Source organism: Camarhynchus parvulus, unplaced genomic scaffold, assembly GCF_901933205.1.
Source record: "Camarhynchus parvulus unplaced genomic scaffold, STF_HiC, whole genome shotgun sequence".
NCBI lineage: Eukaryota > Metazoa > Chordata > Aves > Passeriformes > Thraupidae > Camarhynchus > Camarhynchus parvulus.
The window spans coordinates 3,024-21,094 of NW_022148842.1; the positions used below are offsets into that span (position 1 = coordinate 3,024).

At 58.2% G+C, this 18,071-nt stretch overlaps 1 protein-coding gene and 1 long non-coding RNA gene across 2 annotated transcripts; one reads left to right on the forward strand and one right to left on the reverse strand.

Annotated features, from left to right (window-relative positions):
• The first annotated feature begins 507 nt into the window (after positions 1 to 507).
• LOC115917127 lies at positions 508 to 1,511 on the forward strand. The gene is made up of 3 exons (XR_004061669.1): positions 508 to 530; positions 628 to 708; positions 1,450 to 1,511. It is a non-coding gene; the product is annotated as an uncharacterized LOC115917127 (long non-coding RNA).
• Positions 1,512 to 4,961: 3,450 nt separating this feature from the next.
• RASIP1 (Ras interacting protein 1) lies at positions 4,962 to 16,123 on the reverse strand. The gene is given in 18 exon segments (XM_030970842.1): positions 4,962 to 5,125; positions 6,723 to 6,832; positions 6,834 to 6,853; positions 6,855 to 6,866; positions 7,853 to 8,025; positions 9,005 to 9,245; positions 9,889 to 9,998; positions 10,275 to 10,426; positions 10,730 to 10,767; positions 11,053 to 11,223; positions 11,403 to 12,089; positions 12,983 to 13,188; positions 14,426 to 14,566; positions 14,569 to 14,627; positions 14,762 to 15,020; positions 15,023 to 15,060; positions 15,989 to 16,087; positions 16,089 to 16,123. Coding segments are annotated over 18 exon segments (2,715 nt in total).
• Between the last annotated feature and the right edge of the window lie 1,948 nt (positions 16,124 to 18,071).

Genomic DNA, 18,071 nt, shown 5'->3' on the forward strand with positions numbered 1-18,071 from the left:
ACTTCCCCCAAAAATCCCCTTGGGACGCCTCCAAATTCACCCCAAAATCCTTAAAAATCCCCCTGGGAATCCCCCAAAATCCATCCCGAAATTCACCCTTGGAACCCCAAAATTTCCCCCCAAATTCCCCCCAAAACCCTCAAAAATCCCTCTGGGTACGCCCAAAATCCCCGAATCCCTCCGAAATTCCCCTCAGAACCCCCCAAATCCTCCCCCCAAATTCCCCTCAAAAATCCCCCCCGGGACCCCCAAAATCCCTCCCAAAATTTCCCAAAAATCCTCAAAAATCCCTCTGGTACACCCAAAATCCCCAAAATCCCTCCCAAAATTTCCCCCAAATTCCCCCCAAAAAATCCTCAAAAATCCCCCCTGGGACCCCCCAAAATCCCTCCCGAAATCCACCCTTGGAACCCCAAAAATTTTCCCAAAAATCTCCCAAAATTTTCCCCAAATTCTCCCCAAACCCCATCCCGCCCCACTTTTAACCCAATTTCCCCTTTTTCCCGCAGTTTATTGCCCCAATAAATGCGGTAAGTGGGGCCGGGGGGGTTTGGGGTGGGGATTTTGGGGGTGCGGATTCCCCCGGGCGACCCCGAAATCGCCGGAATTGGCCCCAAAACGGCGCAGGGCGGATGGAGGTGCTGTGGATCGAGTGCATCTTCTGCAACCTCACGCGCTTCGCCTGCAACCGCGGCGTGGACTGCGGCGGTGAGGGACACGGGGGTCCCGGGGGGATTTTGGGGGTGATTCGGGGCGATTTTGGGGGTGCTGGATGATTTTTAGGGTGTGGGGGATTTTGGGGGTTTGCGGGGGTCTCAGGAGGGGTCTTGGGGGTGATTTTTGGGGTGATTCGGGAGGATTTTGGGGGTCCCAAGGGGGATTTTTGGGGTGATTCAGGGGGATTTGGGGGTCCCAAGGGGGATTTTTGGGGTGATTTGGAGGATTTTGGGGGTCCCAAGGGGGATTTTTGGGGTGATTCGGGAGGATTTTGGGGGTCCCAAGGGGATTTTGGGGGTTTTTGGGGTGTGGGGGGAATTTGGGGGGTTCCAAGGGCGAAGTTCGGGAGGGATTTTTAAGGGGGTCCCGGGGGGATTTTTGGGGGGTCCCAGAAAGGTCCTGGAGGGGTTTGGGGGGTTCTGAGGGATTTTTGGGGTCTTGGAGGGATTTTGGGGGGATTCCAGGAGATTTTGGGGGTCCCAGGAGATTTTTGGGGTTCCAGAGGATTTTTGGGAGTCTCAGGGGATTTTTTGGGGGGTTCTGAGGGATTTTGGGGGGTCTCGGGGGTTTGGGGTGTTTCGGGGGTTTTTTGCGGGGGGTCCTGGGGGATTTCGGGGTCTCAGGCGATTTTTGGGGAGGGGTCTCGTGGGGGATTTTTTGGGACGGTTTCGGGAGAAGGGGGTGGAGGGGCTCGGGCGGGAATTTGGGAGGGTCTCACCCCCCGCCCCCCAGAGCGGCAGCTGTGGGTGGAGGAGGGGCAGGACCTGGTGCTGGACTGTGCCCTGCCCTGGCACGGCGGGTCGCACGGCGCCAAAACCTACAGCTTCTACCAGGTACCCTTCCCCAAATTACCCAAAATCCCCCAAAATCCCCCTGAAATCCCCCGGGGACCCCCAAAATCCCCCCGAAATTCGCCCTTAGAACCCCCCAAATCCTCCCCAAAGTCCCCCAAAAATCCTCATAAACCCCCCACGGGACCCCCCCCAAATTACCCAAATCCCCCCTGGGACCCCCAAAAATCCCTCCCGAAATTTCCCCCAAATTCCCCCGAAAAATCCTCATAAATCCCCCCTTGGACCCCCCCACAAAACACCCCCAAATCCCTCCCGAAATTCGCCCTTGGAACCCAAAGAAATTTCCCCCGAATTCCCCCAAAAAATCCTCAAAAATCTCCCCTGGGATCCCCCAAAATTCCTCCCGAAATTCGCCCTTGGAACCCTCCCAAAAATCTCACTAAACTCCTGTAGAAATTGGCCCTTAGAACCCCCAAATTCCTCCAAAATTCCCCCAAATTGTCCCCAAAACCCACCGGGACCCCCAAAAATCCCTCCCGAAATTCGCCCTTGAACCCCCCCAAATGCCCTAAAATTCCCCCCCCAAAAAATCCCCCTTGGGACCCCCCCAAATTCACCCCAAAAATCCTTAAAAATCCCCCCCCTCGGGAATCCCCAAAATCCCTCCCCAATTTCCCCCTTAGAACCCAAAAAAATTCTCCCCAAAAATCCTCAAAACTCCTCCCTGGCACCCCCCAAAATCCCTCCCGAAATTCGCCCTTGGAACCCCCAAAATTTCCCCCAAAAACGCCCCCAGGACCCAATATCCCAAATTCCCCAAAACCGCCCCTTTATCTCCCCGTCGCAGCGCCTGGAAGCGGCCGGGCCGGCCCCGGAGGCCCCGGATGCCCCAAAAGCCCCCCCTCCCCAAAATCAGGGGGGGTTCTGGTCCCCCGTGCCCCCTCCCCAAATTCCCCAAATCCCCCCAAATTCCCCAAATACGCCCCCCAGATCCTTTATCTCCCCATGCAGCGCCTGGCGGGGCTGGGGGCGGCTCCGGAGCCCCCCGAGCCCCCTCCCCAAATCCCCCAAATCCCCCAAATCCCCCAAAAACGCCCCCCAGACCCTTTATCTCCCCTCCAGCGCCTGGAAGCGGCCGGGCCGGCCCCGGAGCCCCCCGAGCCCCCGGCCCAGCGGCGGGACGGGCCCGCGCCCCCGGCCCGGCGCGGCCGCGCCCCCCCCGCCGAGCGGCTGCTGCGCAGCGGCCCCGAGCCGGTGCTGCAGCTCAGGGGGCGGCGGCCGCGGCCGCGGGGCGCTACCGCTGCCTCATGCGCGGCCCCGGCGGCAAGGCGGGCTCGCAGCTGCGCTTCAACGTCACCGGTGAGCCCCGGAACGGCCCCGAAATAATAGCCCCCGGAATCCGCAACGTGTCCCAGAAACACCCCCAAAATATCCCCGGGATGGGCCCCGAAATAGCCCCGATGCAAGTGTCCCGAAACACCGAATAGCCCCGGAATAGCCCCGGAATGGCCCCAAAATATCCCGCAAAATAAGTACTGAATGGCCCCGAAATACACCCTAAATATCCCCAAAATATCCCCCAAAATATCCCCAGAATATCCCCGAAATATCCCGCAAAATAAGTACTGAATAGCCCCTAAATATTCCCGAAACAGCCCCAAAATATCCCCTAAATATACACGAAATATCGCCCAAAATATCCCTGAAAGATCCCCGAAATATCCCCAAAAATACCCCCAAAATACCCCCGAGACCCCCCTGCAATATTTCCAAACTATCCCCAAAAATACCCCCAAAATATCCATGAAATATCTTTGAAAATACCCCCGGAATTTTTTCCTAAATATCCCTAAAAACGCCCCCGAAATAAACCCCTAAACACCCCCAAAATATCCCCAAAAAAATCCCCAAAATATCCCCGAAAAATCCCCAAAATATTTCCAAAAAAATCCCCAAAATATCCAAAAAAATTCCCTAAATATCCCCAAAGTATTTAAAAAAAATCCCCAAAATATCCCCAAAATATTTCCAAAATATCCCCAAATCATCCCCTAAACGCCCCCAAAAATGTCCCCGCGATCCCTCCCCAAATTCCCCCCAAATTCCCCCCCGGGACCCCCAAATTTCCCCGAATTCCCGCGAAGCCCCGCCCCCACTGACGCCCCTCCCCCCGCAGTCGTGCCCCGCCCCCGGCTCCAGGGCGAGGCCCCGCCCCCGCCCCGCGCCCACCCCGGGGGGCTCCCCCCGGCCGCGCTCGCCGCCATCGCCGTCACGACTATCGCGACAGTGCTGGTGGCCGCGGGCATCGCCTGGTGAGCCCGGGGGGGGATTTGGGGGTCCTGGGGGGGTCTCGGGGGGATTTTGGGGGATCCTGGGGAGATTTTGGGGGATCCTGGGGAGATTTTGGGGGGTTTTGGGGGGAATCTGGGGGTCCTGGGGGGGTTTGGAGGGTTCTAGGGGGATTTTGGGGGTCTTGGGGGGGATTTTGGGGGGTGCTAGGGGCATTTTAGGGGTCCTGGGAGGATTTTTAGGGGGTCCCGGGGGATTTTGGGGGATCCTGGGGGGAATTTGGGGGTCCTGGGGGGATTTTGGAGGGTCTCGGGGGCATTTGGGGTGTCCCGAGGGGTTTTTGGGAGGTGCCAGGGAAATTTTGGGGGTCCTGGGGGAGATTTTGGGGGTCTCGGGGGGATTTTTGGGAGTTTCGCGGCGATTTTGGGGCGTGGAAGCCACGCCCACCCGCGAGACCGCGCCCACTTGGGGGCGTGGCTTGTCGGTCTAAGTCCCGCCCCCGCTCTGGCCCCGCCCCCAGGTTCTGCCTCCGCCGCGGGGACCCCCGGGAGGAGCAGGACCCCCCCCAAATAAAGGAGTAGCGACCCCTCCCCCCACAGAGCCTCGCGTTATTTGGGGAGGGGTCCCGGGGGGCTGGGGAGGGGTCCCGGGGGGCTGGGGGGGAATTTGGGGGGGGGTCCTGCCGCTGAAACCCCCAAAACCCCCAAAATCCCACCCAAAATCCCCCCCAGGACCCCTCCCCAGAGTCTCGCACCGATGTCGCGGTCTCTCCTTTATTTGGGGAGGGGTCGCACACGGAGACCCCTCCCCACCATTGGGGACCCTCCCCCCCCTGCAACTCCGGGGGGCATTTTGGGGGGGTCTTGGGGCATTTTGGGGATTTTAGGGAGGGTCGCAGGGATTTGGGGCATTTTGGGTGTTTTGGGGGGGGGTCTCGGGGATTTTGGGGTATTCGGGTTATTTTGGGTGGGATTTTGGGGGGATTTTGGGTGGGATTTTGGGGTTATTTTAGGAGGGGGCGCAGGAGGATTTGGGTTAATTTGGGTGGAATTTTGGGGGTTATTTTGGGTGGGATTTTGGGGGGATTTTGGGGTTATTTGGGGAAGGGTCTCAGGGGATTTTGGGGGTTATTTTGGGTGGGATTTTGGGGGGATTTTGGGGTTATTTGGGGGGTCTCAGGGGTTTCGGCCTCGAGTTTTGGGGCTCTTTGGGGTTTTTGAGGAAGGGGGCAGCCCCCGGGCCCAGCGGGACCCCCGGGCGCAGGCGGAACCCCCGGGTGGGCAGCAGCAGCGGGGGGTGCTCCGAGAAACTCTCAAAGATGTCGCCTGGGGTGGGGGCCCAAAAAACACCAAAATCAGCCCAAAAATCAGCACAAAATCAGCCCAAAAAACCACCCAAAAAACACCCAAATCAGCCCAAAAATCAGCCCAAAAATCAGCACAAAATCAGCCCAAAAAACAGCCCAAAAACCACCCAAATCAGCCCAAAAATCAGCACAAAAACCACCAAAATTGGCCCAAAAACCACCAAAATCGGCCCAAAATCAGCACAAAAATCAGCCCAAAAATCAGCACAAAAACCACCAAAATCAGCCCAAAATCAGCCCAAAAATCAGCCCAAAATCAGCCCAAAACCACCAAAATCAGCCCAAAAATCAGCCCAAAATCAGCCCAAAAACCACCAAAATCAGCCCAAAATCAGCACAAAATCAGCCCAAAAAACACCCAAATCAGCCCAAAAATCAGCACAAAAACCACCAAAATTGGCCCAAAAACCACCAAAATCGCCCAAAAAACAGCCCAAAAACCACCAAAATCGGCCCAAAAATCAGCCCAAAAAAATCAGCACAAAAACCACCAAAATCAGCCCAAAAAACACCCAAATCAGCCCAAAAATCAGCACAAAAACCACCAAAATCAGCCCAAAAACCACCAAAATCAGCCCAAAATCAGCCCCCAAAATCAGCCCCAAAACCACCAAAATCAGCCCAAAATCACCCCCGAAAAACCACCAAAATCAGCCCCCAAAATCAGCCCCCAAAATCAGCCCAAAAACCACCAAAATCAGCCCAAAAATCAGCCCCCAAAATCAGCCCAAAAACCACCAAAATCAGCCCAAAATCAGCCCTCAAAGATGTCACCTGGGGGGCGCATGAAAACAACCAAAATCAGCCCAAAAATCAGCCCAAAACCACGAAAATCAGCCCAAAAAAGACCAAAATCCCCCCCAAAATCCCACCAGAACTGTCAAAGGTGTCACCTGGGGGGGACACAGGTGTGACACAGGTGTGACTGGTGACACACAGGTGTGACACAGGTGTGACGCGTGACACACAGGTATAGCACAGGTATGACAGGTGTGTGATACAGGTGTGACACAGGTGTGTGACAGGTGTATAACACAGGTGTATGACAGGTATGACAGGTGTGTGACACAGGTGTGACAGGTGACACACAGGTATAACACAGGTATAGCACAGGTGTGACACAGGGGGTGTGACAGGTGACACACAGGTGTGACACAGGTATAACACAGGTGTATAACACAGGTGTGACAGGTGTGTGACAGGTATGAGACAGGTGTGTGACAGGTGTATAACACAGGTGTGACAGGTGTGTGTCCCAGGTGTATAACACAGGTGTGACAGGTGTGTGACAGGTGTGTGTCCCAGGTGTGTGACAGAGGTGTGACAGGTGTGTGACAGGTGTATAACACAGGTGTGACAGGTGTGACAGGTGTGTGCCTGGTGTATGACAGGTGACACACAGGTATAACACAGGTGTGACAGGTGTGTGTCCCAGGTGTGTGACAGAGGTGTGACAGGTGTGTGACAGGTGTGACAGGTGTGTGCCTGGTGTATGACAGGTGACACACAGGTATAACACAGGTGTGACAGGTGTGTGTCCCAGGTGTGTCGCTCACCTGTGGTGGCCGCCGCGCTCTCCTCGGGCGTGGGGCTCCAGGCAGGTGGGGCGGCCCGGCCCCGCCCCAGCCGGTAGTGCCGCAGGACGTGGTGCAGCTGCGCAGGTGAGAGGGAACTCGGCGCGGAGCCGCGGCCCACGTGGCCTTGGGGACAGGGACAGGTGTGAGCAGGTGCGCCCTCAGGGGTGACAGCCGTGTGCCCAGCTGTGCCCAGGTGTGATCAGGTGTGTCTGTGATATCCCCAGGTGTGCTCAAGTGTGCCCAGGTGTGACGTAGGTGTGTCTGTGATATCCCCAGGTGTGCCACAGGTGTGCCCAGGTGTGTCTGTGATATCCCCAGGTGTGCTCAAGTGTGCCCAGGTGTGATCAGGTGTGTCTGTGATATCTCCAGGTGTGCCACAGGTGTGCCCAGGTGTGTCTGTGATATCCCCAGGTGTGTTCAGGTGTGCCCAGGTGTGACGCAGGTGTGTCTGTGATATCCCCAGGTGTGCCCAGGTGTATCTCAGGTGTGCCCAGGTATATCCCAGGTGTGCCCAGGTGTATCCCAGGTATATCCCCAGGTGTACCCAGCTGTGCCCAGGTATATCCCCAGGTGTACCCAGCTGTGCCCAGGTATATCCCAGGTGTGCCCAGGTGTGCCCAGGTGTACCCAGGTGTGCCCAGGTGTATCCCAGGTATATCCCCAGGTGTACCCAGCTGTGCCCAGGTATATCCCCAGGTGTACCCAGGTGTATCCCAGCTGTACCCAGGTGTGCCCAGGTGTATCCCAGGTGTGCCCAGGTGTGCCCAGGTGTACCCAGGTGTGCCCAGGTGTATCCCAGGTGTGCCCAGGTATATCCCAGGTGTGCCCAGGTGTGCCCAGGTGTACCCAGGTGTATCCCAGGTGTGTCCCAGCTGTGCCCAGGTGTACCCAGCTTGTACCCAGCTGTACCCAGCTGTACCCAGGTGTACCCAGCTTGTACCCAGCTGTACCCAGGTGTACCCAGGTGTATCCCAGGTGTGTCCCAGCTGTGCCCAGGTGTACCCAGCTTGTACCCAGCTGTACCCAGGTGTGCCCAGGTGTACCCAGCTGTACCCAGGTGTGCCCAGGTGTACCCAGCTGTACCCAGGTGCTGGCCCAGGTGCGCTCACCTGCTCCAGGCAGCCGCGGGGCGTGCACAGCAGGTTGGCGGTCGCTGACAGTTTCCTGAAGAAGTCGCCGGCGATGTCGCCCAGCCCCAGCGCCCCCAGCCCGTCCAGCACCAGGTCCAGGTTGGTGCGCAGCCGCACGCCCACCCACCACTGGAAGAACGGCCCCGCGCTGCCTGCGCGGGAACGGGGAATTCACCGCTATTCCGGGCTTTTGTCACAGCTTTCCAGGGGTTTTTTTTCCCAGATTTTTTCAGATTATTTTCAGATTATTTTCAGATTTTTTCCAGATTTTTTCCAGATTATTTTCAGATTTTTTTCCAGATTTTTTCCAGATTTTTTTCAGCTTTTTCCAGATTTTTTTCAGATTTTTTACAGATTATTTTGATTTTTTCAGGTTTTTTCAGATATTTTCCAGATTTTTCCCAGATTTTTTTTTCAGATTTTTTCCAGATTTTTTCCAGATATTTTCCAGATTTTTTCAGATTTTTTCAGACTTTTCCAGATTATTTTCAGATTTTTTTCCAGATTTTTTCAAAATTTTTCCAGATTTTTTTCAGAGTTTTTTTAGATTTTTTCAGATTTTTTTCAGATGATTTTCAGGTTTTTATCAGATTTATTTTGGATTCTGATCAGATTTTTTCTGGCTTTTTTTGCAGATTTTTTTTGTTTTTTTTTTTTTTCCAGATTCTCATCAGATTTTTCAGATTGTTTTCAGATTTTATTTTTATTTATTTCAGATTTTTTTTAAATTTTATTTTTTCCCGGATTTTTTCCAGATTTTTTTTTTCAGATATTTTTCAGTTTGTTTTTTTTTTTTTTTTCCTGATTTTCAAAACCCCCAAATTCCCCCCCAAATCCCCACCTTTCTCCATGAGGGTGTTGAAGAGGGACGCGTTGGAGAAGAAGAACAGGTACCCGAAGGTCTGGGACACCCCAAATCCCATACAAACCCCTATAAACCCCCCAAATTTACCCAAACTTCCCCGAAATCTCCCCGAATCTCGCACCTTTCTCCATGAGGGTGTTGAAGAGGGACGCGTTGGAGAAGAAGAACAGGTACCCGAAGGTCTGGGACACCCCAAATCCCATACAAACCCCTATAAACCCCCCAAATTTACCCAAACTTCCCCGAAATCTCCCCGAATCTCGCACCTTTCTCCATGAGGGTGTTGAAGAGGGACGCGTTGGAGAAGAAGAACAGGTACCCGAAGGTCTGCGACGCCAGCTCGGGGTGCAGGCGGCAGTCCCGCGTCAGCCCCAGCACGGCGCGGAACACGGCCAGGGGGGGGCGGAGCCCCTCGGGGACCCCGCCCAGGTCCGGCCCCGCCCGCGGCTCCCCCGCGCCCACGAACGGGTTCGTGTCCAGCAGGGCGGGCAGCGCCGAGTACAGCGTCTGCATTTGGGGGAAATTGGGGTTAATTCGGGTGTATTTGGGTGAATTTGGGTGAATTTGGGTGTATTTGGGGTTACAGAGGGGATTTCGTGTCCAGCAGGGCCGGCAGCGCCCGAGTACAGCGTCTGCATTTGCGGGAAATTGGGGTTAATTCGGGTGAATTTGGGTGTATTTGGGGTTACAGAGGGGATTTGGTGTCCAGCAGCGCCGGCAGTGCCGAGTACAGCGTCTGCAATTGGGGGAAATTCGGGGGAATTCGGGTGAATTTGGGTGTATTTGGGGTTACAAAGGGGATTTGGTGTCCAGCAGCACCGGCAGTGCCGAGTACAGCGTCCGGGGATGGAGATTTGGGGTGAATTGGGGTTAATTTGGGGTTTAGGGGGGATTTGGTGTCCAGCACCGCCGCATTGCTGAGTACAGCGTCTGGAGATGGAGATTTGGGGGGAATTCAGGGGAATTTGGGGTTTAGAGGGGGTTTGGCGGAGATTTGGGGAGTTTAGAGGGGATTTGGAGTGGTTTGGGTAGGTTTAGAGGGGGTTTAGAGGGGATTTGGGGTCCCCCAGGTGAATTTTGGGATCCCCCAGATGAATTTTTGGGGGTTACAGAGGGGATTTGGGATCCCCAGGTGAATTTTGGGGCTCACCTTGGTCAGGTAGTAGACGCTCTGCTGGAACGTGGACATGATCACCTCGTCCAGCACGCCCAGGGCCTCGTCACAGCTCTCCAGGTCCTTCTCCAGCTCGGGGCATGGCCCTAAAACCCCAGAATTCACCCCAAAATGGGGGTCAGACCCTAAACCCCGGGAACAGCCCCTAAACCCTGGGAATTCACCCCAAAACCCCGGGGATTCACCCCAAAACACAGAAATTCTCCCAGATTCCACCAAGAATCCCCAAAAAAGCCCCAAAACCACCCGGTCTGACCCCAGAACAGCCCCAGGAGCCCTTCCCAGTATAAACCAGTATAAACCAGTATAACCCCAGTATAACCCAGTACAAACCAGTACAAACCAGTATAGACCAGCCGTACCCTCGATGTCGAGCTGCGCCTCCAGCGCCTGCAGGTGCGCCTGCGCCAGGTTCAGCAGCTCCACGCTGTTCGCCAGCCAGCCCAGCAGGGGGCGCAGGTCCGAGGTGACCCCGGCGAGGTCCGGGAACGGGGGGGGGTCCCCGTCCGGGGGGCTGCAACCCAAATTGGGGGGGTTGGGATTGGGAACCCCAGTGTTGGGAAGGGGATCCCCAAAATTGGGAAGGAACTGGGGGGACTCCAAAATTGGGAGGGGTTTGGGGGGGACCCAAAATTCCACCCAGATTCCCCCCAAAATCCCCCCATATGGCCCCAAAACAGCCCCAGGAGCCGTCCCAGTTCCTCCCAGTCTGTCCCGGTCCCTCCCAGTTCCTCCCAGTCCCTCCCAGTCTGTCCCAGTCCGTCCCAGTAGCCAGGGGAGGTTTTGAGGAGATTTTGGGCGGTTTTGGGTCTCTCACCTCTCCGGCTGCCGGTCCCCTATTTCTTTGATTTTCTCCTGTGGGAGAGAGGGAGGGACCCTCAGTGTCCCAGTACGGACCAGTATGCCCCAGTACGGCCCAGTACAGACCAGTATGGCCCAGTATGGCCCCAGTTTCCCTCCCAGTTCACTCCCAGTATGGCCCAGTATCCCTCCCAGTTCAGCCCCAGTATCTCCCATATTCCCCCCAATCCCCCTGACATCCCCAATGTCCCTCCGATGTCCCCAAATTCCCCCAAATCCCCCCATCTCCAACACCCCCCAATGTCCCCAAATGTCCCCAAATGTCCCCGGGTCTCTCACCCAGACCGTTTCCCGCAGCATCCCCGCCACTTTGCCCAGCAGCTCCGGGAAATGCCCCGCCGGGAACTCCTTGGCCGCGTGTTCCAGGCACAGCCCCAGCAGGAACGCGGGGGCCAGCGCCCCCAAATCCTCCTCGGGACCCCCCGAATCCCCCTCGGCACCCCCCGAATCCTCGCCAGGACCCCCCAAATCCTCTCTGGGACCCCCCAAATCCCCCTCGGGACCCCCCAAATCCTCTCTGGAATCCCCCGAATCCTCATCGGGATCCCCCAAATCTTTCCCGGGATCTCCCAAATCCCCCTTGGGACCCCCCAAATCCTGCCCGGGACCCCCCAAATCCTGCGTGGGACCCCCGAATCCTGCGTGGGGCCCCCCGAGCCCCGCCGGGAGCCCCCGAAGCCCCCCGGGTCCATGCTGAGGATGTCCCTGAGCAGCGCGGCCTCGTCCTGCGGGCGGTAGCGCAGCTCGGCCCGCGGGCTCCGCAGCGCCGCCCGCAGCTCCTGCCGCCGCTCCCGCGGGCTCCTCCCGCACCCCGCGCACCCCAAAACCCCCAAAATGCCCAGCGGGGGCCGCGCGGGGGGCGCCCAGGGCGGCCGGGACCCCTCCCCGACGCGGGGGTCTTTGTAGAGCAGCAGGACGTGCTCCCCCAGACCCAAAAGGTCCCCGGGGCGCAGAGGGGCGCGGCGGAACAGGGGGGTCCCGTTCAGCGTGGTGGGGGCGCCCCGAAAGGGACGAACGGTGGCTGAGGGGGGGTCCCCGGAATTATGGGGGGGGTCGCAGCCGCCTGCCCCCCCCCCCAGGACCCCCGGGACCCCCGGGCCGGGCTCGGCCTGCACCAGGCAGTGGCGGGGCAGGAGGTCGGGGGCGTCCAGGAAGGTGTCGACCACCGAGAAGGGGCCCGGCTCGGGTTTTTGGGGAGGGGTCTCGGGGGTCTCGGGGGTGCCGGGGGGGGGCTCGGGGCTGGGGACCCCTCCCCCGCGGCGGTCAAGGCGGCCGAAGATGTGCTGGGGGCGGGTCATGATGAAAAGCACGAAGTCCTGGGGGGAAATGGGGGGAAAAAATGGGGGGAAAATGGGGTTTTGGGGTGAAAAACGGGGAAAATGGGGTTTGGGGTGAAAAACGGGGATTTGGGGTGAAAACCGGGGATTTGGGGTGAAAAAAGGGGAAAAATGGCGTTTGGGGTGAAAACCGGGGATTTGGGGTGAAAAACCAGGGCAAAAAACGGGCGGGTTGAGGGAAATGGGGTTTGGGATGGGAAATGGGGGGTAAAAAAGGGGGTTTGGGGGGGAAATTGGATTTTGGGTGAAAAATATGGGGTTTGGGGTGGGAAAGGGGGGTTCGGGGGGGAAACGGGGATTTGGGGGGGAAAAGGGGGGGTCACTTTGGTCCCAATTTTGGGGGGAATTTCTGGGGTTTTTTTGGGGCGTTCTTGGGGTGGTTTTGCTGGGTTTGGGGGTTCATTAGGATGGCCCGGGGGGTTCACTTTTGGGGTGAATTCCTCGGTTTTTTTGAGGATTTTTGGGGTGGTTCCACTGGATTTGGGGGTTCATTAGGATGGCTGGGGGGTCATTTTCGGGTAAATTTCTGGGGTTTTTTTGGAGCCTTTTTGGGGTGGTTTCTCTGGGTTTGGGGGCTCGCTTTGGTCCCATTTTTAGGGTGAATTTCTGGGGTTTTTTTGGAGCATTTTTGGGGTGGTTTCTGTGGGTTTGGGGGCTCGCTTTGGTCCCATTTTTAGGGTGAATTTCTGGGGTTTTTTTGGAGCATTTTTGGGGTGGTTTCTCTGGGTTTGGGGGTTCGCTTTGGTCCCATTTTTAGGGTGAATTTCTGGGTTTTTTTTGGAGCCTTTTTGGGGTGGTTTCTCTGGGTTTAGGGGCTCACTGGGAGGATCTGAGGGAGTAATTTTGGGGTGAATTTCTGGTTTTTTTCTCACCTCCTTGCCGTACCCCCTGAGCAGCAGGAAATAGGGGCGGTCGCGGGGGGGCTGGATCAGGCACTGCGACAGCAGCTCCAGGCTGGGACCCCCGGCCTCATCCGCGGGGGGGGTCCCGCCGTCCGGGGCGGGGGTCGCGGGGGCGGGCGGGGGTCCCGCGGTGTCCCCGCCCCCGGCCACGCTGAGCGCGCGCATGCCGCCGCGTGCTCAGGTTCATGTCGCTGATGCTGCGGCGCATGGCCGGGCCGGGGTCGGCGCTGGGGTCGCGGACGGGGCGCTGGGACCCCCGAGGCCGCCCGGGAGCGGTTCCGTGCAGGCGGCGGGAGGCGGGGGCAGCCCTGGGGAGGGGGGGCAAAGGGGAGAATGTGGGGAGGGGAAGGGGAAAGGGGGAGGGAAATGGGGGGAGGGGGCAAAAGGGGCACCGTGGGAATGTGGGAGGGGGCAAAGGGGAGAATGTGGGAGGGGGAAAGGGGGCACCGTGGGAATGTGGGGAGGGGGCAAAGGGGGAGAATGTGGGGAGGGGGCAAAGGGGGCACCGTGGGAATGTGGGGAGGGGCAAAGGGGAGAATGTGGGGGGGGGGCAAAGGGGAGAATGTGGGGAGGGGGAAAGGGGGCACCGTGGGAATGTGGGGAGGGGGCAAAGGGGGAGAATGTGGGGAGGGGCAAAGGGGGAGAATGTGGGAATGTGGGGAGGGGGAAAGGGGGCACCGTGGGAATGTGGGGAGGGGGCCAGGGGGGCGTTGGTGAAGGTGGGGATGGGGGCGACACCGTGGGAATGTGGGGAGGGGGCTTGGGGGACAGCCCTGGGGAGAGGGGAGGGGGCAAAGGGGGTGTCAGTGGAGGGAAATGTGGGGAGGGGGCTCGGAGACACCGTGGGAATGGGGGGGAAAATGTGGGGGGGAAATTGGGGAAAAATCCGGGAAAAATTGGCGAAAACGGGGGAAAAATGGGGGGGGGAAATAACGGGGGGAAATAAACGGGGGGAAATGGGATGAAGGGCAAAAAAAAAAAAAGGGAAAAATGGGGGGAAAACGGGATTGGGGCGGAAAAAATGGGGGGAAAAATGGGGGAAAAAGAGGGAAAAATCGGGGGAAAACGGGATTAAGGGCAAAAAAACAGGAAAAATGGGGGGGAAATTGGGGAAAACGGGATTAGAGGTGGAAAATGGGGGGAAAACAGCATTAGGGGGAAAACGGGATGAAGGGCAAAAAAAAAAGGGAAAAAAATGGGGGAAAATGGGATTAGGGGCGGGAAAAATGGGGGGAAAAAGAGGGAAAAATCGGGGGAAAACGGGATTACGGGTGAAAAAAAATGGGGAAAACAAGATTAAGGGGGGAAAAAATGGGGGGAAAACGGGGGAAGATGTGGAAAAATGGGATTAAGGGCGAAAAAAATGGGGAAAACCGGGGTAAAACCGCAATGAAAGTGTCACACGCCCCTCACCGGCCCCGTCGCCCCCGTCGCCGTCGTCCCCTCCGCCGCTGCTGTCGCGGTCGCGGTCCAGGTCCTGGCGGCGGCGGATCTCGAAGCGGCGCGACCAGCCGGCCTTGGGCTTCCAGAGCTCCTGCAGCAGCAGCGCGCTCCGCTGCCGCCCACCTCGCGCAGGTGCTCGCCCTGCCAGGCGCCGCCCGCGCCGCCGGCCCGCCTACCACGCCGCAGAGCGCGAACTGCCCGAAGTCCTCGGGTCGAGCCCGGGCGCCGACGCGCCAAGGACCAGCGCTGGCGCTGCAGCGCGTCGGCTAGCACGCTTGTAGTTGGCGCCGCGCGAGATGGCGCCACCGAAGATCTTGAGGATGCACGGGGGCTCGGCAGACCCCGAGCCCAGAAGGGCCGCGGGGGTCGCGGAGGTCGCTGAGCTTCTTCTCGCTGGCCCAGCGGGAGTGCGGGTGCGCCGGGCCCGCGCTGCCGCCGCTGCCGCCGCTGCCGCCGCTGCACGCCGGGTGGCGCGGTGGAACAGGTGCGACAGGCGCTTGTGCCGCGGCGGCTTCGCTTTGGCAGGGGACGCGGCGGCGGCCCCGGAAATGGGGCGGGGGTCCGAGGGGTCGCTGGCGCGGCTGGGCGTGTCCGAGGAGGTGGAGCTGGGGAGGGAAAATGGGGTTAAAAGGGGGGAAAATGGGGTTAAAGGGGGAAATGGGGGAAAATGGGGTTAAAAGGGGGGGAAATGGGGTTAAAAGGGGGGAAATGGGGGAAAAATGGGGTTAAAAGGGGGAAATGGGGGAAAAATGGGGTTAAAGGGGGGGAAATGGGGTTAAAAGGGGGGAAAATGGGATTTGGGGGGGAATGGGATTTAGGGGGTAAAAATGGGGTTAAAAGGGGGGAAATGGGGTTAAAAGGGGAGGAAATGGGGTTAAAAGGGGGGGAAATGGGGTTAAAAGGGGAAATGGGATTTAGGGGGTAAAAATGGGGTTAAAAGGGGGGAAATGGGGTTAAAAGGGGGGGGAAATGGGATGGGGGGGGCAATGGGATTTAGGGGAAGGAAATGGGGGAAAATGGGGTTAAATGGGGGATAAAATGGGGAAAATGGGATTTGGGGGAGGAAAAATGGGGTTAAAAGGGGGGGAAATGGGGTTAAAAAGGGGAGAAATGGGGTTAAAAGGGGGGGAAATGGGGTTAAAAGGTGGGATAAAATGGGGTTAAAAGGGGGGAAATGGGGGAAAATGGGGTTAAAGGGGGGGAAATGAGATTTGGGGGGTAAAAATGGGGTTAAAAGGGGGGAAATGGGGTTAAAAGGGGGATAAAATGGGGAGAAATGGGATTAAAGGGGGAAAATGGGGTTAAAAGGGGGATAAAATGGGGGAAAATGGGGTTAAAATGAGGAGAAATGGGGTTAAAAGGTGGGATAAAATGGGGAGAAATGGGATGAAAGGGGGGAAATGGGATTTAGGGGGAGGAAATGGGGGGAAAATGGAGTTAAAAGAGGGAAAATGGGGAGAAATGGGATTAAAGGGGGAAAATGGGGAAAAAGGGGGTAAACGAGGATTAGTTCTGGGGTCTCGGGGGTCTCACCGGACGGAGCCCGCGCTGGGCCAGCGCCGGCTCATCTTGGCCAGGCGCTTCTTGGGGGAGTTGATCCAGAGCCCCACGGGGAAATGGAGCTTCCCGAAGCGGGCGCGAGCCCTCCTTGCGCTCCTCGGGGAGCATCGTCTGCCAACGGGGCGAAAAACGGGGGGAAAATGGGAAAAAAGGGGATTTGGGGCACCCTCCCCACACCCCGCGGCCCAAACCAACAAATCGCAATTTTTGCCGTCCCGGAAACGCCTTTTCCCGGCTTTTTACCCTCCAGGACTCCTCAAAGTCTCCCTTTCCCATCCTTTTCCCCCAAAAACTCCACCCGGGACACTCCAACCCTGCTTTTTCTGCTAAAATCCCCCTTTTTCCCCAAAAAACTCCTTTTTTTTGCTCAGGATCCCCAAGGCTCCACCCAGGACCCTCCAACCCTTCTTTTCCCCCATTCCCACCCTCTTCCCCCCTTTTTCCCACCCTCTTCCCCTCTTTTCTCACCCTTTATCCCCCAAGCCCCATTTTCCTAACCCTTTTTCCCCTTTTTCCCACCCTTTCTCCCCCTTTCCCCACCTTTTTTCCCCAAAACCCTTTTTCCCCCCCTCAGGACCCTTTTTCCCCCTTTTTCTCCCATTTTTCCCCCTTTTTCTCCCATGTTTTCCCCTTTTCCCACCCTTTTCCCCCTCAGGGCCCTTTTTCTCCCATTTTCCCCCTTTCCGCACCCTTTCCCCCCTCAGGACCCATTTCCCCCTTTTCCCCATTTTCCCCCTTTCCGCCCCCGTCCCCCCCTCAGGACCCGTTTTTCCCCCATTCCCCCCTCACCGCCCCTCACCGCGGTGCCGGCGCTGCCGAGCTCCCGGAGAATTCCCGGAGAATTCCCGGAGAACGCGCCCGGTGCCGCTTCCCGGGGGCCGGGGGGGGCAGGAAGGGCCGAGCCGGGCCAGGAAATCGGGGGGCGGGAAGGAAGGGGGGGAGGGGCACGGCCGGGGGGGGGGGGAGGGGAAAGGGAGCCCCGAGCGACCCAAAATGGGGGGGGAGGGCACAAAGGGACCCCAGACCCACCCAAGGGGGGCTCAGAGCCCCCAAAGGGACCCCAGACCCATCATGGGCCCCTCAGGGTGACCCCAGACCCACCCAAAGGGAGCCCCGAGCAACCCAACATGGGGGGGCCGGGACTCACCCAGGAGGGACCCCCGCACAAAGGGACCCCAGACCCATCATGGGGGGCTCAGAGCCACCAGAGGGACCCCAGACCTCCCAAAAGGACCCCAGACCCATCACGGACCCCTCAGGGTGACCCCAGACCCACCAAAGGGACCCCAGAGCCATCACAGACCCCTCAGAGGGACTCCAGACCCCTCACGGAGCCCTCAGGGTGACCCCAGACCCACCCAGAGGGACCCCAAACCCACCCAAGTGGTGCTCAGAGGGACCCCAGAGCTACAACAGAGACCCCAGACCCCCCAAAGGGACCCCAGACCCTCCAAGAGGGACCCCAGACCCCTGACGGACGCCTCAGGGTGACCTTGTCCCCTCAGAGTGACCGCGGATCCCTCACGGTGACCCCGGCCCCTCACGGCCCCCCTCCGCCATATCCCCTCCCCTCAGAGCCAGGCCCCGCCCCCTCTGCCTCACCCAGCACGCTCATTGGCCGAGCTTTTCCCGCCTCGCCGCAGGCTAGCCAATCAGCAACGCAAGGAGAAGGAGGGGCGGGGCCGGCGGGTTTTGGGCGGGAAGAGAATCGGCCAATCAGAGCCAGAAGAGCAGCAAAACAAACCACGCCCTAAAGCCACGCCTCCTCCGGAAAGGCCACGCCCCGCCGTTGGAGCCACGCCCCCCGCCAGCGGCTGTACCGCGGTCCTAAAGCCCCAAAAAAACCCAAAAACCCAAAATCGACCCCAAAACCGAGTCCTGGAGCCCCAAAATCACCCTCAATCCCTCCTGACCATAAAAACCCCAAAACCAGCCCCAAAATGGACCCCTGGAGCCAAGATGGACCTCAACCCCCCCAGACCCCCAAAACCCCAAAATCGACCCCAAAACCCAGCCCTGGAGCCCCAAAATCACCCTCAATCCCCCCCGACCACAA